This window comes from Lactuca sativa, chromosome 5 (genome assembly GCF_002870075.4).
Source record: "Lactuca sativa cultivar Salinas chromosome 5, Lsat_Salinas_v11, whole genome shotgun sequence".
NCBI lineage: Eukaryota > Viridiplantae > Streptophyta > Magnoliopsida > Asterales > Asteraceae > Lactuca > Lactuca sativa.
The window spans coordinates 265,517,929-265,538,366 of NC_056627.2; the positions used below are offsets into that span (position 1 = coordinate 265,517,929).

At 33.3% G+C, this 20,438-nt stretch overlaps 1 protein-coding gene across 2 annotated transcripts; it reads left to right on the plus strand.

The window, feature by feature from the left end:
* The first annotated feature begins 2,308 nt into the window (after nt 1-2,308).
* LOC111878136 (probable 1-acyl-sn-glycerol-3-phosphate acyltransferase 5) lies at nt 2,309-5,412 on the plus strand. Of its 2 annotated transcripts, XM_023874658.3 has the most exons (6): nt 2,309-2,529; nt 2,940-2,999; nt 3,076-3,249; nt 3,681-4,356; nt 4,617-4,747; nt 4,893-5,412. In XM_023874658.3, exons 4-6 carry the CDS (start codon nt 3,794-3,796, stop codon nt 5,300-5,302), a joined length of 1,104 nt encoding a protein of 367 aa, XP_023730426.1. In that variant the 5' UTR covers nt 2,309-2,529; nt 2,940-2,999; nt 3,076-3,249; nt 3,681-3,793; the 3' UTR covers nt 5,303-5,412. The 2 variants fall into 2 exon arrangements, with proteins under 2 accessions (XP_023730426.1, XP_023730419.1); XM_023874651.3 differs by lacking the exons at nt 2,940-2,999; nt 3,076-3,249.
* The last annotated feature ends 15,026 nt before the right edge of the window (nt 5,413-20,438 follow it).

The following is a 20,438-nucleotide window of genomic DNA, read 5'->3' on the forward strand; positions in this document are numbered from 1 at the left end:
AAAAGGAACCCTTGACCTTCAAATTTTGACCACTCCTTTTTCAAGAGCAAGGCTGGAAATTTGATCTTCTTTCTCTTCTCTTTTCAAGTCTCCTAGTTGTTAGGGTTGGGTGTGAACCATCAGAGGTACGAGATTTATGGTGCTTGCTTCCAAATCTTTGAAGAAGGGTTTTAGATTTGTTTACTATAACAAATCAAAAGCTATGTAATCTTCCTTTATGAATTCTGATTTCATTGGGGTTATTGTAGTTTGATAATTTATAGTATGTTGCCTTTATGTGAAAGACATAAATCCATTTAGGTTGCATGTGCCTTAATCATTTAATTATTAAGTGTTTTTCCGCTTAGAGCATAATTTTTGTAACCTACGTTTTCCATCAAAAGATCCCACTCAAAGTTCACCTCTCTCTTTAAGACCGATAGCAACTTCCCACTCAACCCAACATATTTTTTCTTGTCTTCAAATCCACCATAAAGGAAATTTCTCTGTAACTTTTCAAGATGACCAATAACTGATTTAGGGGCTTCAAATAAAGAAAAATGATATAAAGGAAGACTGCCTAACAATGATTTTGTCAGAGTCAACCGCCCGCCAACAGATAGAGCCTTCACCTTCTAGACGGAGAGCTTAGATTGGACTTTCTCGATTATAGGTTTCCAGTTATGTTTGAGCTCCATATTAGCGCCCACTTGCACCCCTAAATAATCGAAGGGAAGAGAACCTGCATCACATCTGAGCACCCGTGTACATGTAGCCACCTTACTATCGGAGACCCTGATACCATACACCTTACACTTGTTAAAATTGACTTTTAAATCGGAGGCTGCATGAAAACATTTTAGAATTTTCGCTAAATTTGAGAAATTGGATCTAGCCCATTCACCAACAAAAAGAGCGTCGTCGGCATAGAACAAATGAGAGATCGAGGGGCCATTTTTTGGAATATTGACCCCATGAAACAAAAAGCGATCATAGGTGGACTTCATGGCAACACTTAAACCTTTCGTAGCGACAACAAAAAGAAAAGGCGATAAAGGATCTCCTTGACGGACTCCCCTAGTAATAGGAAATTATTTAGTAGCCGACCTGTTGATGATAACGGAAGCTTTAGAGGACGAGAGACATCCCTTGATCCACCGCATCCAAATATTGCCAAAACCCATTTGCCTCATAACTGAAAACAAGTACTTCCAATTTATACAATCAAAGCCTTGTCAAAGTCCACCTTGAGGAGGAACATCTTATTTCTTGTTTTTTTTTCGCCCAAGAACTTAGTTGATTAATAATTATTGGACCATCGTGGATACATCGACCTCCAATAAACGTTGTTTGAACTTCGTCAATCACCGTCCCGATAACCCTCTTTAATCAATCCGGAGGTGAGGATCTTGGAGATAATCTTATAAACACTTCCAATTAAACTTATGGGCCGAAAGTCATGAAGCGAGAGTTGGTCTTTCGTTTTGGGCAAGTGAGTTATAAAGGACAAGTTACTTTCTCTAGATAAACAATCAAAAGCTTCAAAGTGCTTCACAAACCTCATTATGTCGTCCTGAATAAAAGGCCAAAAATGTTTGAAGAAGTTGAAAGTAAACTCGTCGGGGCTTGGAGCCTTTTCACTTCCACAATTCCAAATGGCCTCTTTGACTTCACTTCGCTGAAAAGGAGCCTCCAAGAAACACCTGTGCAACAGAGAGAATTTTAAATCTAGAGTTAGTAAAATAAGGATGATCCTGACAGCGTTCCTGAAATTTGAGCCCAAAAAATCGCCAAACTTTTGTCTTGATAGCTGAAACATAAGTGAACTAGTTTCCATTAATCATAAGCCCTTGCAAATAAAATTTTCTGTTTTTTAATCTTTAACGTGTTGTGAAAAAGTTTGAGTTTTCATCACACAACCATTTTATTTTTGATTTCTACTCCAAGTCTAATTTCGCAATCTTCTTTAATTTAAGGATTTTTGCTTAGAATCCCTAAATTTTTTGTTTGCGGTAAAAAATTGTTGTGTAAGAATAGCTCCTTTAATTGAAGCAAGTGGAATAATATAAAAAACCTCTTTTTTTCACTTGAGATTGAACATGAAAATTAATGTGAGATTTTCTTCTCAAACTTCTTATTGATTTTTTGTAAAATAAAAAATTTCTGACTTTTTAAAATGATTATTCTTTTTTACACTAGAAAAGTAATATTTACCAAACACCATTTTAACTTATTAACCTTTTAAAAAACATAAATCAATAAGTGATTTTGAAAATAACGCCCAAACACCCCTAACTTACTCAATTTAAGTAAGTGGAATAACGGAAAAAACAATTACCGAGCCTTTCTCGTTTTCGTCAATAAAAAATAAAGCTGAAGGCGGTGAAGAATCCAACTGGAATTTATGCAGAGCGCTCTATCTTTCTCTCTCTTGAACTCTAAAGATTTTGGGTAAGAGTTACTGTAGCTGATCGCCATTGCCGTTACAGTGCCATTTAAACCCTAAAACGCTTCAATCAAGAAATAAGGCCGTCATCATCTCCTTCTTAGGTTTGTATCTAATGTTATTTTATGTATATTACAATGATTCAACAGTTGCATAAACTTCATATCTTCGTACGATCGATTCTTATTGCCTATTACCACTGTTTGCTTTGAAGATTGTGCGTTCTTATTAGATCATTTGGAGTTTGATTTTCACTAGGTTTAGTAGCAGAACGAGGTGCATTTTTATTTTATATTGAAGTTGCATGTGTATAGTCTAAATCGATATATTTAATTATTTGTGTCGTTAATGAGATTCGCTAATTGATTTGTTTAGTTTGGCGGCGCAATTCCAAAATGGGATCTGTGTCCACGTTGATTATTTTATTCTTTTTTCAATGCGTAACTTGAATTTGAGCTTCTTCACTCGATCTTACTTTTTGTCCATTTTGGTGTCATTTCTTGGACTGTTTAAGGGCATTATAATGGACTAGCAGCAGCTCTTCTAGCTGCTACTCTTTTTCATGTACTCCTAGGTGAGTTGATGCTCGTTTTCTGTTTTCAGTTTTTTTCCATTTCTCTGTTTGTTGATCCATTCTTCGACTTGTTTAGATTTCCTGGGTCAGTTTCAACTGGGTTTGCATTTTTTTGGGGAATGGGTTTCACATTGATGCTATGTCCATGCTACTTTTTGGGAGGAGGAGGGGACAAGATATGCAACGCCATTACTTTTCACTTTTTATGAGCACCAAGTGTTTGACAGAGTTCCCCACTGAGAACATAGTGGTAATAAGTAGTAGTACTAATGCATTGCACACTTGTATCTTCAAAGTTGATTACAATATGGTACCTAAAATAAGTTAATTATATATGGTTATGAACACTGAGCAATTGTAGTAACAAAATATAGTTATCTACTAATTACTACACTAATCTTAGATTAAAACCAAACTAAGAATGGGAAGCACCACTGAACCAAAATACTACAAATCAAGACACTCTTGATTGCATAGTATATAGCATATCACTAAATAATGACTTTTTACAAAAGACAATGGTTAAGAGGCTGCTTCCATTGATAGGAGACCTCTGCAATTTCAATCTTCTTCTCATTTCTTTTCTTTATGAGTTATTAGGCAACTATGCATTTAGTGCAATTTGCATGCAATGCTATTTTCAATCCACTGTAAGGTTCTTAATAAGCTCTTTTCTTGCAGGAGCTATAATTTTTGTAGAGCCACTAAGTTCTTCATTTGTAATTTTGTAACATTGGTTTCACTGACACTGTATTGAAGTATCAAGTTGTTTTTTTGGAAACTGTGGAAAGAAGATGGCTGTTGAGAGTAGTAACAAACAAGAAACACGTGCTCTGACTCCATTAAGAGTCCTACGTGGTGTGTTCTGTTTACTAATCTTGCTTTCAACAGCATTTGTGATATTGGTCTTCTGTGGTTTCTTCACAGCTGTGATCTTGAGATTTTTCAGCATACATTACAGCAGAAAAGCAACAGCATTTTTCTTTGGAAGCTGGCTAGCTTTATGGCCTTTTTTATTTGAGAAAATAAACAAAACTAAAGTAATATTTTCTGGAGAAACTCTTCCAGAAAGGGAGGAGAGAGTCTTGATCATTGCCAACCACAGAACTGAAGTTGACTGGATGTATTTATGGGATCTCGCCTTGCGAAAAGGGCGTTTAGGGTATATTAAATATGTCCTCAAGAGCAGTTTAATGAAGCTGCCTGTATTTGGTTGGGCTTTTCACATTTTGGAGTTCATTTCAGTTGAGAGAAAATGGGAAGTTGACGAGTCAACTATGCGAAACATGCTTTCAACTTTTAAAAATCATCAAGATCCTCTCTGGCTTGCTGTTTTCCCTGAAGGCACCGATTTCACGTAATACATATTTCATCTTTTTTCTTACACAAGATAGGAGGGCATTCACGTCTTTTCCACAAAGTTGCAAAATTTTGTCCCATTGACATCGGTCCCAGTCTCTAGTCCACTACATACCAAACACAGTACAACTTGTTTTGTCAGTCTCAGTTCATACCAAACACAAACACAGTACAACCTGTTATGTTCTGTCATCCTCTGATATATCCCATCACATCATTGACTAATTTATATTTATTTATATATTTATTCTGGTGTAGTGAACAGAAGTGTATTCGGAGCCAAAAATATGCATCTGAAAACGGGCTGCCTATCTTACACAGTGTCCTACTCCCAAAAACAAAGGGATTTGCTGCCTGCATGGAGGAACTAAGGGACTGTTTGGATGCAGGTACTCTTTATTCCAGCAAGTAATAGTATTATAATGATGCGTTTAATTAATCTACTTTTTAAAAGACTTTGTTTTCTTTTTGGTATATTAATATATATATATATATATATATATATATATATATATATATATATATATGTTGCAGTTTATGACATCACAATTGGGTACAAAAACCGTTGCCCAACTTTCTTAGACAATGCGTGTGGGGTGGCCCCTTCAGAAGTTCATATCCATGTCAGGCGTATTGTAGTGAATGATATCCCAGAGTCTGAAGAAAAGATTGGTTGTTGGTTAATGGATACGTTTTCCAAAAAGGACAAATTGCTTTTGGATTTTCAGTCGAGAGGATGTTTTCCTCATCAAGGAACAGAAGGGGAGATTGCTGGTGTCTCATGCCTATTGAATGTTGTTGGGGTAATCATCTTGACCTTCATCTGTATTTTTATAACCTTTTTTTCATCTGTCTGGTTTAAAGTGTACATATCGTTAGTGTGTGCATATTTAGGGTCAGCTACCTATTTTAATATCCGACCTTCGCCCATTTTTAATTGGTGAAAAGGTTTGTTTTATGTTTTATGTTTTATGTTTTATGTATCAATAGACAAATAGTTGGAAGAGATATATATATGTTTTAATAATATTATATTGAGACTTGAGAGCAAGAACCATAATCACTAAGCTTTTGAATGATTTTAGTCATGACTAAGTTGCATTTTATTAGAACAATACAATCTACATTTGGGTGTATAGATACCAATTCTTGTTATCATCAACAAATATCACATACAACAAGTTAACAACATATCATTATTCTCTCTTTTCTATCCTGCTATAATATATATGGCTGCTCATTAAATGACCAAAATAGGAGATTTATATCCGGATGACCATTTTTTGCAACATTATCATGAAATATTCTTGTATTTTGCATAATGGCATCTGTGGAATGCTTTTAATTTTGTGAAATTACTTTTTTTTGGTATCTATGATAGCTTTAGGTTCCGGAGAGTATTTTGTGGAATCTTGTGTTGTTTGTGAAGCTTAAAGATTTTTATGTTTACATCATGCGGTGTCTTGGGAATAAAATAACAATTTTTTGTCTTAATATCTTTCATCTTGAGACACCATTGTTTCAATCGAAAATGAAATCAGAAAATACTTTCTAGTGAAGGGGTGGGGAGGTTTAACATATAATGGGGTTTTTGGAGTATATGTCGTTAGGAATGATGTATGTTTTGTAGAAAGTTAGGTTTAACATATAAGAGTAGTGAGATAAGACCTTGTTTAATTTAAATAGTTATTGTTTCTCCGAGATTTAGTTACGTCTACTATATATATAACTAGGTTACAACCTGTGAAACCATGGGTAAGAAAAAAAACAATACTGATAATTAAAAATGGTAATGAAAAATCAAAAGTATATAGAATTTTATTAAATTAACAAGATATAAGTTTTGTTTAGAAAAAGTAATTATATACTTGTAATCAAACATTGAAATGAAAGGCCAATGCTATAATTGAAAAGAAAAAAAAGTAAAATGCTATAATCATCAATAACATGAATATTGAATGTTGTAGTTATTGAAACTAAAACGATATAATTAACATTCAGATAAAAGTTTAATGCTATAATTAACATTAAAATGAAAGTTGAATGCTATAAAAAAAATGAAAGCTTAACCTTATAATCAACATTAAAAGGAAAGTTGAATGGTATATGGAAAGGTTAAATAGAAAGATTTTAACATTATGCATTTTAAATTGAAGATTTCTAATAATAATATTCTGCAAAAACATAAGGTGAAACAAAAAGTAGATGGTGTGTATGATGTGTCAAAAACAAAAAGTACATTGCTATTTATTGCAAATCCTTTCTGTTTTCCCATTCACGAAAACATAGATAGACACATGCCCAATCGAGGCACTCCAAGCTTCTGAGCATTCCAAGAAAGCCATGCACGTTTTCATGATGAGCAGACAATTGTCAGATGTCTAGACGTCGTTGTAAGTAGGCTTGCGTAAATATTGTAGAGCGTGAAGCCTAATCACAGATTTGCAAAGCTTGTTTAGACTTTTCCTTACGGTCCACAAAGACATCTTAAAATTCCCATCCAAATCCAATGCATCGTTTGGGGTGTCGTATGCTATGCAGTTATCGCGGTCTAAAATCTTATAACGGTCACTTGGCGTGATTTAAAATAGCGGTTCTCGCGGTGAGATAGCGGTTATATATATATATATATATATATATATATATATATATATATATATATATATATATATATATATATATATATATATATATATATATATATATATATATATATATATATATATATATATATATATATATTAAAGAACAAAGAGATAAGAACAAAGAGATAAAATGTAAAACCAGATAACCAAATTAAAAAAGTCCAAATATCAAATTGTCAAATGTACAACAATAGAAGTCGTCGATAGCATAGAGGGAAGTACCGAAAATAAATGATATTGGGAAAATAAATGACATTGGGCTAAGAATACTACAGATATTGGGCTGGTCCACATGAAAAAAGAATTTTTTTAAAAAAAATCAGCAAAAAAGTCCAATAACGTGAATAGCGGGATAAAAATGAGATCTCGATTTTGAAATCGCGGTGAAATTACGTCCTATATCGCCGAGAATCTCGGGACCGCTATTTGTAACCGCAATTTTACATACCCCCGCGAAACGCTATCCCACCGAGATCTCACCGAGATCTCGGCGCAATTAACTGCCCAGGTCGTATGCTAATTAACGAAGTGTGAATGTGCATTTTTGTAGTCGATTAAATCCGACTATACCTCTTGCATCTAAACGTTGTTGGAAATATCAACACTCGTCAATTTCAAATATGCGTTCATATAAATGTATGTGCATTCATAATCATCATCGAAAATAGTACCACTAAAAAGTCACATGCTCGTCAAAATAGTCTTGTTGCATGAGACGTCAGGGCCAACTATTCACGGTCTCTCTGTATATATATATTGTGTTTTCAGGCATAAACTTTCGGCTTCCTCATTGTTTAAAATATTGAATGTTTACTCCACGATTTAGAAAGACCATTGTTGTTTGCATCACAAATTGAAGATATATAAGTGTAATAGAGAGAAAATAGAAGTATTATTGTGGTATAAGATAGTAGAGTTGGTTTGTATTTATATAGGATAAAAATTTTGTTTAAAATATTGAATGTTTACTCCACGATTTAGGAAGACCATTGTTGTTTGCATGACAAATTGAAGATATATAAGTGTAATAAAGAGAAAATAGAAGTATTATTGTGGTATAAGATAGTAGAGTTGGTTTGTATTTATATAGGATAAAAATTTAGAAAAAGAAGAGAAAATAGTCATTGAGATGGGTTGAGAAGAGGAGAGAGAGACTTGGGTGCTGTTTGTTTTTTCTGAAACAATATGTCTGCAGTCTGCGGACCATATGTAGACCTCTGCAAGAAGAGGTGGATCAAACGTCTGCAGTCTGAAAAAAGAAAACTGTTTGTTTTTTTAACATTTACGGACTATTAAAATATACTGCAATCTAAATAAACTGATTTTTTTAAACTTCAAAGTGACTTTTTAATATTTTTATAACTTTGTTATAAATAATTAACAAATCTAGATCAACTTTTATGTATTATTGTATAAAAAATAAAAATAAAAATAATATGAATTAATGTATATATTTGATAAAAAGCTAGCAACTTTAGTTGCAAAGTTATAACTAAATATTATAATTAGAGATCAAAAAATTTTATACATAAATGGATGAAAATAAACTTCGATTTTTTCAATTAAATCCATTAAAAACGTACCATAAATATTTTTCTCGAGAAATTGATGATACTGTATTAGATAATGTTTTACAAAATTTGGCAAAAAAAATATAAGAATATATATTATGATTTTTTTTTTCATATTTATATAAAGAACTTCAACGACTATTATTATAATAAATATTTATTTATAAATTTGTCAAAAATATCATATTTGTATCGTCGAACGTTTTTTTTTTTTTTAATTTTTGTAAATTTTTTTTCAAATTGTTTATCATTAATAAAGTTGGAAAAAATATAAATTAAAAAAAAAACTTAAAAAACATAAAGATATATGTGTTTTTTTAGGCTAGAAGATGTCTGAAGATGTTAGAAGACTCCGGTACACATCTGCGCCAAAAAGAGGATGGCGCAGACAGAAGATGTTACATTTTTACATTTTTAGGTCTGCAGTCTTTAAAAAAACAAACAGTCTGCGAAGGCTGCAGTCTTTAAAAAAACAAACAGTCTGCGAAGGCTAATGTCTGCGCACGGCACAGACAGAAGAGGCCACACAGCAGACAAAAAACAAACACCACTTTGACATTTGGCTACGGAGTTCGTCACAATTTTGGCATTGCCGAACACCAATGACGTGTTTATCGAGCTACTCGTCATGATGTAAATTGCATTTTGTAAACCAATATAATAAATATAACTTACAGATGATATAATTAGATAAAATATAAAATGTTTTGGTATAATTGGTTTTTATAACTTTCCATCAGGTTACATTAAGATAGAACACTAAGCATGCATCATGTCTTCTGTTTTGCAACTGTAAGTTGTTTTAGCTTTTTTATCTTCCTTTTTTTGAGTTTAATATAAATAAACATGCATCTTTAAAGTAAACATACGTGTTCTCAAGTCATTTTTACTTCTTTCTTTTCATTTCAAACTCGAGCATCCTATTCTACAAAGATGAACTTTATATATCCTCATTTTAACCAATTAGGTGTCATAAGTACTAATTAAGTCTTGTAAGTTAAAAAAACTTTGACTAGTATTCGTTAATTAGTTGAAAGTTTTGGATGAATATGTTTCAAGCTAGACGACCTAACTTGAACCATATTGATTTGAATACTCTTTATATAATTTATAAAGATATATAGATATGGATAAATATAGATACAGATACTTAGAACATAATAAAAAAAATAGAAATTAATAAGGATGATTCTAAAATTAAAATCTATTTTAAATTCTGAGTTTATTTTTATTACATTTTATTGGATACATCGTCATGTTATATTTTCAATCATATAAAATATTCATCAACACCATAATAAATCTTCTTAGTTAAACCATATTCAATATTGTAAACTAAAAATATACATCTTCAAAAAATTCTTGGTTAAACATATGAAAGATTTATATTAATTAGGACTATTCAAATTCTAACTAGAGTTTATTTAGTGTTAAACTACTAGAACTCAATATAAGTTTTTTTATTTATACTTATGATACTTTATTTAACAAGATAGAAATATTTAAATTGAGTTTAGTATGATTATTTAATGTCTAACCTTATCTTACATTGAAACATTTCATACGACAAATAACTTAACTTTTGGATTTGGTAATGTAACTTATGTTTGCATATTTGTTTTAAAGTAAAGTTTCAAATCATGTTGTCCTAAGGCCTTCCGGTATGTATACCATGAAGGGTTCCGTGGTCTAGGTGGCCACGATTGTGGCTCGTGCACACTAGCCCGGACCTATGTGGTCCCTCATGCTCGTGGTCGCTTGTGGTATGCATCACGAATTGAAACGACGAAATTGTATTGGTTATGCGATAATGACCAATAGGGGAAGAGAAAACCAGTAGCCATTGAACGACTAATTTTTTAAACATTTTTTTTAAACTTCTATTTTTACTTATATACCACATTTTTACACTTAATATTTACAAAATTCTTTTCTTTCTCTATACACAATACACACACAACAATTTAATATCAATCAAAAATGGATCCCAACAAAAACACCCCCTCCCCCCCTAAAAAAAAAATTTTAGAAAGCGCAAACCCGTTAATGTCTTTGCGTTAGACACAATCCCTCGCCAATTCCTGGCCATGGAATCACCTCAAGGTGGTTTTGTCAGTTTGCTTCAAACCGATTCCCCTATTTAACAAACAACACTTTTCCAACAACAATATCAACCTTTCCCGACCTTCCAACACAACAACTTCAACAATATCAAGTTTTCCAACAATTCCAACAACTCCAACAACGACAATTCAAACTACAACCATCACAACTCCCTCATTCACTTGACTTTGTTTCGGAAACTCAACCTTCACCACCACCTCAACCTAAAAAAAAAAAAAAAAAAAAAAAAAAACCAGCCCGACCCAACACCACTCAAGAAAGGGTTCCATGGACAAAAGACGAAGATGAAAAGCTCGTCGAGGCATGAATTTCGGCTTCCCAAGACCCAATTGGTCAAACATTTGGTTGTTTTTGGGAGAAAGTTCGCGCGCTGTTTTATGAGTCAACGGGAAGTGAAAGTTGAAATCTCAATCAAATTAGCTCCAAGTGGCGCGATATTCAACTCAAATGCACCGAATTTGCAGGAATTTACAACAACCTTCTAAGCATACGAAAAAACGGGTCAAATGATTTTGATGTTTTCAAGGCAGCTTTGGACCAATTTGAAAGAACAACATTAACCTGCAATGCTTTTTCGTATGTGAAACCTTGGCTAAAGTTGAAAGACGCTCTGAAATGGAAAGAGGAAACGGAAGGAAGTTCACAATCTTCCGGTTCAAAGCGTTCAAGAAACCCCGATGGAACGTCTCAACAATCGGACGGACGAACACGTTTCGACATCAACGACAAACCGCTCGATCTTGAAGACGAGCAACCTCTTCATCGGCCCGTTGGAAGAAATAAAGCAAAAAAAGCGGCTTCAACGGCTTCGGGATCTAGTTTTATGGATCAATTTGGAGAGAAATTTGATCGTTATGTGCACGTTCAAGAAACGAAGGTGGAGATGTTGAGTCGGGAAGAGCAAAAAATGATAGAAACAAAGTCGGTGATACAAACAAAAACCAATATGAAAATCTTGAAAATGAAAGCGGACGGACGACCTCGAATGCGAAGATTTGGAGCTATTTCTTGTGATGATGGAGTCCCTTCGAGTCCGACGTAGGAATAGGGGATAATTTTTTTAGTTAAGCTTTGTAATTTTTTTTCTAATGTTAATTTTTTTAATTAATGTAATTTTTATTATTTTTACTTTAATTAATATAATTTTTATTTCTAATGTTATTTTTTTATTTTAATTAATGAAATTTGGTATTTTAAATTAATGAAAACTAGTATTTAAAAAAATATATATGATTTTTATGTATTTTTTATTTAAGTTTAAATAAAAAAAATAAAGTGGAGTGTTATGTATCCCATAGTTAATGGTAGAAAGTGTGATGATGATGTGACACCCACCACTATAATGGTTAGTGGTGGGTATAATGAATGACCCAATGTATGATAAAAAAAAAGGGGAAAATACAAATATAGCCAAAATCTTTAATTACTTAACAAAAATTAGCCAAAAAAAACACTTAGCAAAAAATAGTCCACAAAAGAGTAGTCAACTATAGGTTGACTACTGTTTCGCCAAATCGTCTGCTGTTTCGTTTTTGTATAATTTTTTTTTTCATTTTTAGGATACAAAACCGTAGGTTTTTAAAAACCTACGGTTTCCCCAAAACAGTAGTTAAAACCCCCAAAACAGTATATTTAAAAAAAAATGTATTTTTTCACCCATAACCGTAGCTACGGTTTGGGAAACCGTAGGTTTCGAGAGGAAACCGTAGGTTTTAAAAAACCTATTGTTTTGTATCCTAAAAATGAAAAAAAAAATTTATACAAAATACAAAACAGTAGACGATTTAGCGAAACAGTAGACGAATATCAAAACCTACGGTTTTGTGGACTATAATTGGACATTTACTAATTTTTGACTATAAATTGCTAATGACTTTTTTAATTTGGCTAGATTAGTAATTACCCCATAAAAACAATTATGTAATGAGTTAGCGATGATACAAAATTGGTGGGTGTCTAATGTATTTAATTGTGAGAAATGTATACATCAATCATTTAAAAAATATTATATTGTTTTAAATAACATACAATTTAAAGATTATATAAAAATCTACAAACTCATTGTTAATAACTTCATTATAACATTTATAACTCTACATGTATTTGTTTATCGCTTTAAATTTACATATTTATGGAAAGTTTGTATTTGTTGATGAATCAAAATACATGAAAAACCCAAATGGATTCTTCATTCATTAAGTTCATTAAGTGTTGTAATTTTATGGCTGTAGGTTGTTGTACATATATATTCATTGTTTTATTTTGTTGCACTATATTTTTCAAGTTTAAGATCCTATTATTTATGTTTTTTTTTTCTTTTAGAGTTCGATGGATATAAATCATTGTCACATGTAATATAGAGTAACCACATATGAAAATGATGATCGTGTATATGTAAAATGTTTCGATTAACGAAAAAATAAAGTAACATAAGTTGAAAATATGAGTGTTTCAAATGAATATAATTTAAGATATATGATGTATTTTGAACCGACTTTGGGGTAATCTGCGTGTTTTTTTTTTTTTTTTTTTTTTTTTTTTTTTTTTTTTTTTTTTAACTCGGTTGACTCTTAAAATGTACTTTTGTTACGTGTTTGGTCGCTACTAGATGTGAAATGATTGTATTACCCTTACTAATTTATTTATTTTTAAGTGTATTTCTTTATCTTTTTTTTTTGTTATTTATTATTGTTAGTTTATTAATCTATTTATTGTTAAATGTCCATCCCATCTGGTTTCTTTTTCCCGGAGTAAACTACAACCAATATGTCCTCGAAAATCACTACCAACTCTACACTAGACTAAATTACAACCATCTCTCCCACCGAAAAAAAAGATCGAAAATTCTAGATTAACCTCGATAACTCTACACCAGAAATCCATTCAAATGAGAAATCAAATCCTAGAAATCCTTTCAAATGAGAAATCAAAACCAAACATTCAAACAAGAAATTTAAATCATAAATTAAAACTAGAATCAATGTATTCAAACAAGAATCGACCAAAAATTACATTTCTAACAGATCTGAAGGTAGATAAGAGAAGATGATGACTGACGACGATGTTGAAGGGAGTTGAAGAGCATTAATGAGGTGTGGAGTATTCCAGCAACTCCATTGTGCTATGATTTATGGGTGGTGTTGGTGGTTTTTGGTGATCCGACAGCGGTACATATCAATAGAGCAGACAATGTCTTTCGAATGCAGATCGTTTGGCTGTTTTCAAGTGCAGATTGACGACTCTAAAATTTTCCAACGGCCTTTTCTTTCTATCGTCAGACATCAAAATAACAAAATCCCAAATCATTCGTATAACCGAACCATCATCCTGGACCACCTAAAGCAGCCATCGTGAAATCAAAACCCTAGATTTGGCAGAATCTACGGTAGTGGCTGTTAAAAGTAACAATGGTGATGGCTTTGAAGGCAATGTGTATGAAGGTGATGTCAGATTGGCTTCAAATTCTTTGATTTCAGGTTTTAGGATTGACTTCTTGGTTTTAGATTGCAATTGATTTCAGGTGTTCTCCGGTGACTTTAGAAAAGGTGTGGGAGACATTCTAGAGGAGCAAAAGAGTTCGACAATAAGAATTGAAATGAGATGAGGAGTAGGTTCATGAGAGTGTGTCTATAGCTATGTAGCTTTGTGTACCAAAAGATAGACGATGGTGGTTAGGGTATGTCGGTGGAGTGAAAAAACGATGAGAGGTTGGGTGGGAGGTTCGGGGGAAATTAGATACAGACGAAGAGAGATAGATATTCACGTTGGGTTGGGAAAGGGGTGTTCCTATTTGTCTCTTTAATGGTAATTAAAAACGAAATACATAAATTAATTAATAAATAATTAAAAAAAATCAAGAAGGATAATATAATCTTTTTAAGTCCCCCGTCTTACCGCGACTGCTGGCACAAAGTTAGCCAGGGCTTCTTCCTCGTGTCTTGTCATGATCGAGCACTCGACGAAAGAGCTTTACAAGCGGCATTACCCTTCTTCACTCACGCGATATTGTTGGATCGGGATTTCGCCCATTGTCTAAGATTCCCCACTGCTGCCCCTTCGCGGGAGTCTGGGCCGTGTCTCAGTCCCAGTGTGGCTGATCATCCGAAAAGACCAGCTAAGCATCATTGGCTTGGTTAGCCTTTCGCGCCGACGATCCAACAAAGAAGCGAAGTAGTGGTCTCTTTCTTTCCATTACAAACGACACGCTTTGCCTGCTCCCTCCCCGAGTCCATTAGCGTTCCTGTCCAGAGCGAAGAGAAGGCGAAACGCCGCCGAAGCAACATAAGCAGGCATCTATTGCTACACTTTAATACCATGAAAGAAAATAGAGAAAAAGACTTTGAAGATAATAACCATTTTCAAGAGACAAACTCCAGTGAACCACTTTCCTCCTCTCTTCTTTTCTTCATCCCCCCTTTGAAAGAAGTAAAAAAAAGAATCCAACGCTCTAGTCTAATTGAAGACTTTCAACGCTCATGCTATTTGAAAGAGCTTTCAACATGGAATGGAGACTCCATAACGTACACAAAGAGTAACTGCTCTATGAATATCATCCTAATTCAAGTCTTGTTCCGCACTTAAACGGATAACTCAAAGCCTTACCTTGATCATGAAAACCTCAATGACATAATCGTTTATAGTGAGGTTTGGAACCCTGAGTAGAGTGTTCCAGGTGTAGCATGAAATGAGGTTGTACATGTAAGGGTACTCAGACTAAAGTGCTATTTCTTGGCCATTGGATCAGCAAGGGTGTGATTCAGATGGATCAAGAGAAGATTAGGTCTGTTTTGAACTGGCCGATGATCATAAGTTATGTCCTCCATCACGATCTTGAATGAAACTATCCGTGGAATCGTGCGCCGTGTGAAACATAAGTCATCATCGTTCTTAACCGAGACTTAGGTTAAGCCCCGTCTCAGAACCTAGTGGGGTTAGGAGTAAAGCATCCCGAGGTTGGCACATCTCTTCTAGTGTGCATAAGCATTGGGAACCCAAATTTCTTTCTTCAAAGTCGTTTCTTTTCTCGTCCCCCCGCCCCGGCATAGCGCTTCGCTTCCGGTTCTTCAGAAGAATCAAGTGACTTCTTCCGTCTTCATTGATTTGGAGGGAAAAGAAACTGTTTACCAGTTGGGAAGCTAGACATCAATTAAGTGGTTTGATGAGGATAACTAAGCTGACACACCGGAGTTGGCTGCTGGCATAACAAGGTGGTGCCTTACCGCACTGCAGGCGGACGCGCAGTAGCGTTCGTGGTGGTGCTTCAGGATTCCAATGTACTGCGTCCAAGATAAGAACGAGCTTGTTGGTGGACCACTGTCGTCCCATTCTTTAGTGAGCTGCAGCGCAACCATCTTATCCACTGAACTAGCTAGAAGTTATCGCTTCGAGTCGAAGCACTAAAAGAAAAGGACCGGGAAAGGTGGCGGCATAGGAACCACGAGACCCCTACTAGTCATGGGAAAATAGAAGTACGTTACTGCGCACCAGCTGAAAAAGCCTTTTCCTTTTTTAATAAAAAGAAGGTAAGCTTCATAGCTCCAATCTAGTAAAGGGGTTTTGATGGATGCCATTTATATAGGTTGGGTTGCTGGATACGGGATCCTCGTAGTAGGCTGGACCAACATCTAATCGAGAGAGGGCAGTCTTTAGAAGCAACAGACTGGGAAACCAAGAAGATCTGACTGAGTTGATGATGAACCGAATCTCGAAAGGCGAGAGGCTTTCATAAAGATGTATGAGAAACGAAGGGTCGAGAGCGGCTTATTGCATGATCCAATTGGTCAGTTTCTTTGGGGCAAGTTTATTAGATCTAAATAGGGTTTGTCCAGTGCTTCTGCTGAGAGAAAGAAAGTCTATTGACTGGCCTACCTACGCCCGTACACATCCGCAGTTCTTCTCCCAGCGTTGTAATTTTTTTTTATCTGGATCCGGAAATTGAAATAGGCTAGAGATCTCTGTCCTTTTTTCTAAGGTTTTTTTGATCGAACTAGGAATCATACATTAGCTGAATGACTTGACCACTAGGTATTTCACTAACATGCACATAAGCTACCAAATTCTATATAACATCCCATCTTGTTTCCCATGCATCCCGAAAAGATAGACTTCCTACTAGATGTCATTCGAGAGATCCTAAGAGATGGCCACTACTGGCCTACTGTTGGGGTACAAAGGTCTTCATTCATGACTTTGTAAATGTTTGACTTTTGTAAAACCCACTTGCATGTGGTGCTTTAGCCTTTAGACCCATTTGTTAGTTAGAGTGAGAGAGAGACTTGTAAACACCTCTATATAAGGTGGGTTTGTCCACTTGTAGAGGTGTGCTTGAGAGATGTAGTCATAGTGATTAGTGAGTGAGATATTTATGAAGCTCTAGACTAGATCCGTTTTTGTACTCATTTACTATGATCGAATATATCTTTTAGCACCCAAATCACCATGTTCAATTGTGCAAGCTTTAATTCCGCATGCCAAACCATGTTATTTGTCACTACACCTATGGTCCTTGTAGATTACATAGCACATGCTAAGAGTTGCGATGCCTGCCAGGAATCCAGCACAAGCCGACTTCCGTGTTATACCCGATTATACAGCCTTGACCATTTCGAGGGTGGGCCGTGGATATCATCGGAAAGATCTATCCTAGATCTTAAAGAGGTCATACTTTTATCCTAGTATAGTAGCTACGGCCCAACCTTCTCCACCTTTTGTCCTGGGTAGAAGCCGAGCCTCCCCAGAATGTGACTTCTACGGAGGTAATAAGGGTTTAGTATATATTACCGCTATTCGTCCTCTCATACAGTTCATGTAGTGAGTCAATTTGTGTCTGCTTCTACCGGTCCCGTCGCGACGTTAGGAGACATTCATTAGGTAATTTCAAGACCACAACGGCCATAGGTAACGACTCTTATGCCTTGCCAGCAAAAGAAGTTACAGTGATAAAAAATACAATAAAATCACATCTTAACGACCGTCCAAGTTAAAAAGAACAACTAGAGATCAAACTTGCAGATCGACTAATTCACGTAATTTACTCAATATAAATATAAATATAGATTTTTGAGTTACTGATATTATAAAGCAACATCACGCAATCAGCCCAGATTATAAAAGAACTTACCTATCTTACCCTATGACTTTTGATCCATTACTTTAAACAATTGGGGTTTTCTTATGGGCCCGCTATAACACCTTCTAAAGGGTTATAATGGTCCGTCATAAAAATTACCTTCTATAATAATTTGACCAAAAAACATGGATCAAAATTATAATTATAATTGTGAATATTCTGTAATGATTATTATTAAACAACCATATAAAAATGGTAGCTATAACCAAACCATACTTATGAACCAAAATCACTTTTTAATACTGTTTATATATTAGTATTGAGTTTGTTATCTACTTTTTGTTTTTAATATATTAGTCATATTTGATTTCCCTAATAGTAGCTGATTTACAATGTATATAACTAATCTACAACTAGTTTGTGTCTGTTTATATATTAGTATTGAGTTTGCATACGTAGGTGTGCATTCATGTTGCGAATTGAAAAATCGGCCCACTCGGCTTTACTATGTCAAGGTTTAAGTTTTCTAACACTTAACGATTTTTGGTTATGCTAAGAAAACCACATTGTCACTTTTACAAAACTCGAGAAAGCGATAATTTTTTTTATATACTTTTTTTCTTCCCAAAATGGTGTTAGCTTCGAGCTCTTTGGACGATAGATCTATATCGTAATCAAAACATGTGATCCATTACGCAACATTATTGGCCATAATCACTTGCAAGAAGCCAAGATCAATAACTTCTCCAGTTTAGTAAATATTTATTTACTTAACGTTCAAAAAAGTATAGGCATCATATGAATTTTTACTTTATAAAACATATGTACTTCGAATCTTTGTCGATCTCTTTCCACCACACATCTACTTTTGCAACTTGTAAAATGAGACAAACGAAAAAAAAAACCACGATCAAAAACAATATCCTCAAAATTTTCTAGCATGTCACGAGAACAGAATTATGAAATCTCATTTTAAAATATTATTTTAATTCTGTTAATTTACTGAATAGTATAATTATTTATAAAAGGTAAGAATCATTATGTTTTATCTTAGTAATTTTTAGTTATATAAATAAATACAACGAAAACATGGTTGCAGTATTGAGTATCACATGGTAGTCGGATGCATGTTTTAAATAGTCATAAAATCGGATCTTATTATAATTTGATTAACAGATTATAAAACATAAATAGTTTTTTTATTAGAAAAACAAAAGAAAATTATATCATAATCCTAAGCAAACCCGTGATGCATAAGGTTAGGTATGCCAGCAAACACCCCATAAAGACTCACGAGATCAAACTATTATAAGACTATTAAAATAAAATATGTTTATTACCCTAATTTAGAAATATTACATATACTGTAAAAATTGTAAATCATTTCTAATAAAATCATAAAACCATTATTAGTTAAAGAAACATTGTCTTTTTCAAATACATTTGTTTTATAAAAATATGTGATGGGTCATGAAAAATGCCTACAAAGGTAAAAATGTTGACTCTACCAATACCAACAACGATTATTAATAGAGAAATTGAGTAATCTAACTATGTAAATAAAAATTTTAAAGAAGATAATTTTTCCAGAGTACTTTTCAATTTTCTTTTAAAGAATATTCTATATTGGGTTTGACTTTCAAATTTCGGAATTATTTTTTGGTTTTTTCCTAGTGGGTTGTTTTTTTTTTTTTTTTTTTTTTTTTTTTTTTTTTTTTTTTAAATATCTCAATTTGTGTCCACAATATCAATTTCTAAGTGTTTAATATAATCGTTTTTCAATAAAATGTCTAATTTTATGCACTAATATAATATATAGTTCATATTTACTATATTTGTTTAACATTTTGTTAATTTTAAGTAAAAAGCAAAAAAAAAATCTCAAAATTCTGGAATTGTTCTTCGAATTTCAGACGTGTTCTTGAAATTTCAAAGTTTTTTTTCCCTAAATTTTAATCTGGAATGTGAACAGTAGTCCGAAATGTGAATACTAGTCCCGAGTGTAGTTCCAGACTTAGTCAAAAAAACATTTTTTTCTTGATATGAATACAAATTTCGAATAAAGTGGTTATTTTTGCTAAAAAAAAATAAGTTATCTTTTTTTCAATTAAACATTAAAAATTAGTTGGATTACTCAATTTCCTTTACGAATATCGTAGAAAAGATTGTGCATGCCCGATTAAAAATGCTGCTGAGCGGAAAATACACTTAAATACAAATGACCAAATTTAACAGTAACAAAGAACAATAAAAAATTATGTTATGTTTTTAGGAATTTTTATAAACACTTTTATAAATTTTTATTAAATCTCAAAAACTTAAGAAACTATAATGATAAATACCTTATTTATAAGAGACTATGCTATATCTCTAGTTTAGGAGATGATTACCAACAAATAAGGATAATAACTAAAAATTACTTAAACAATATCCTTAATCAAAATAAGTGTAAATTACATGAATGGTTTATGTGGTTTGGATAATTTGGTTCCTATTTTTTTTACTTGACAGTCCCCGCTGTTTTTATCCCCATTGTTTTTATTGTATGGTTGGTCCTAAATGATATAAAACAACTATTTTGTCTTTAATATTGTTTATTATATAATTATCTATATTATTAATCTATTCATAAATTTGTTTAATAAAATACATCAACCTTGTTTTTACCATC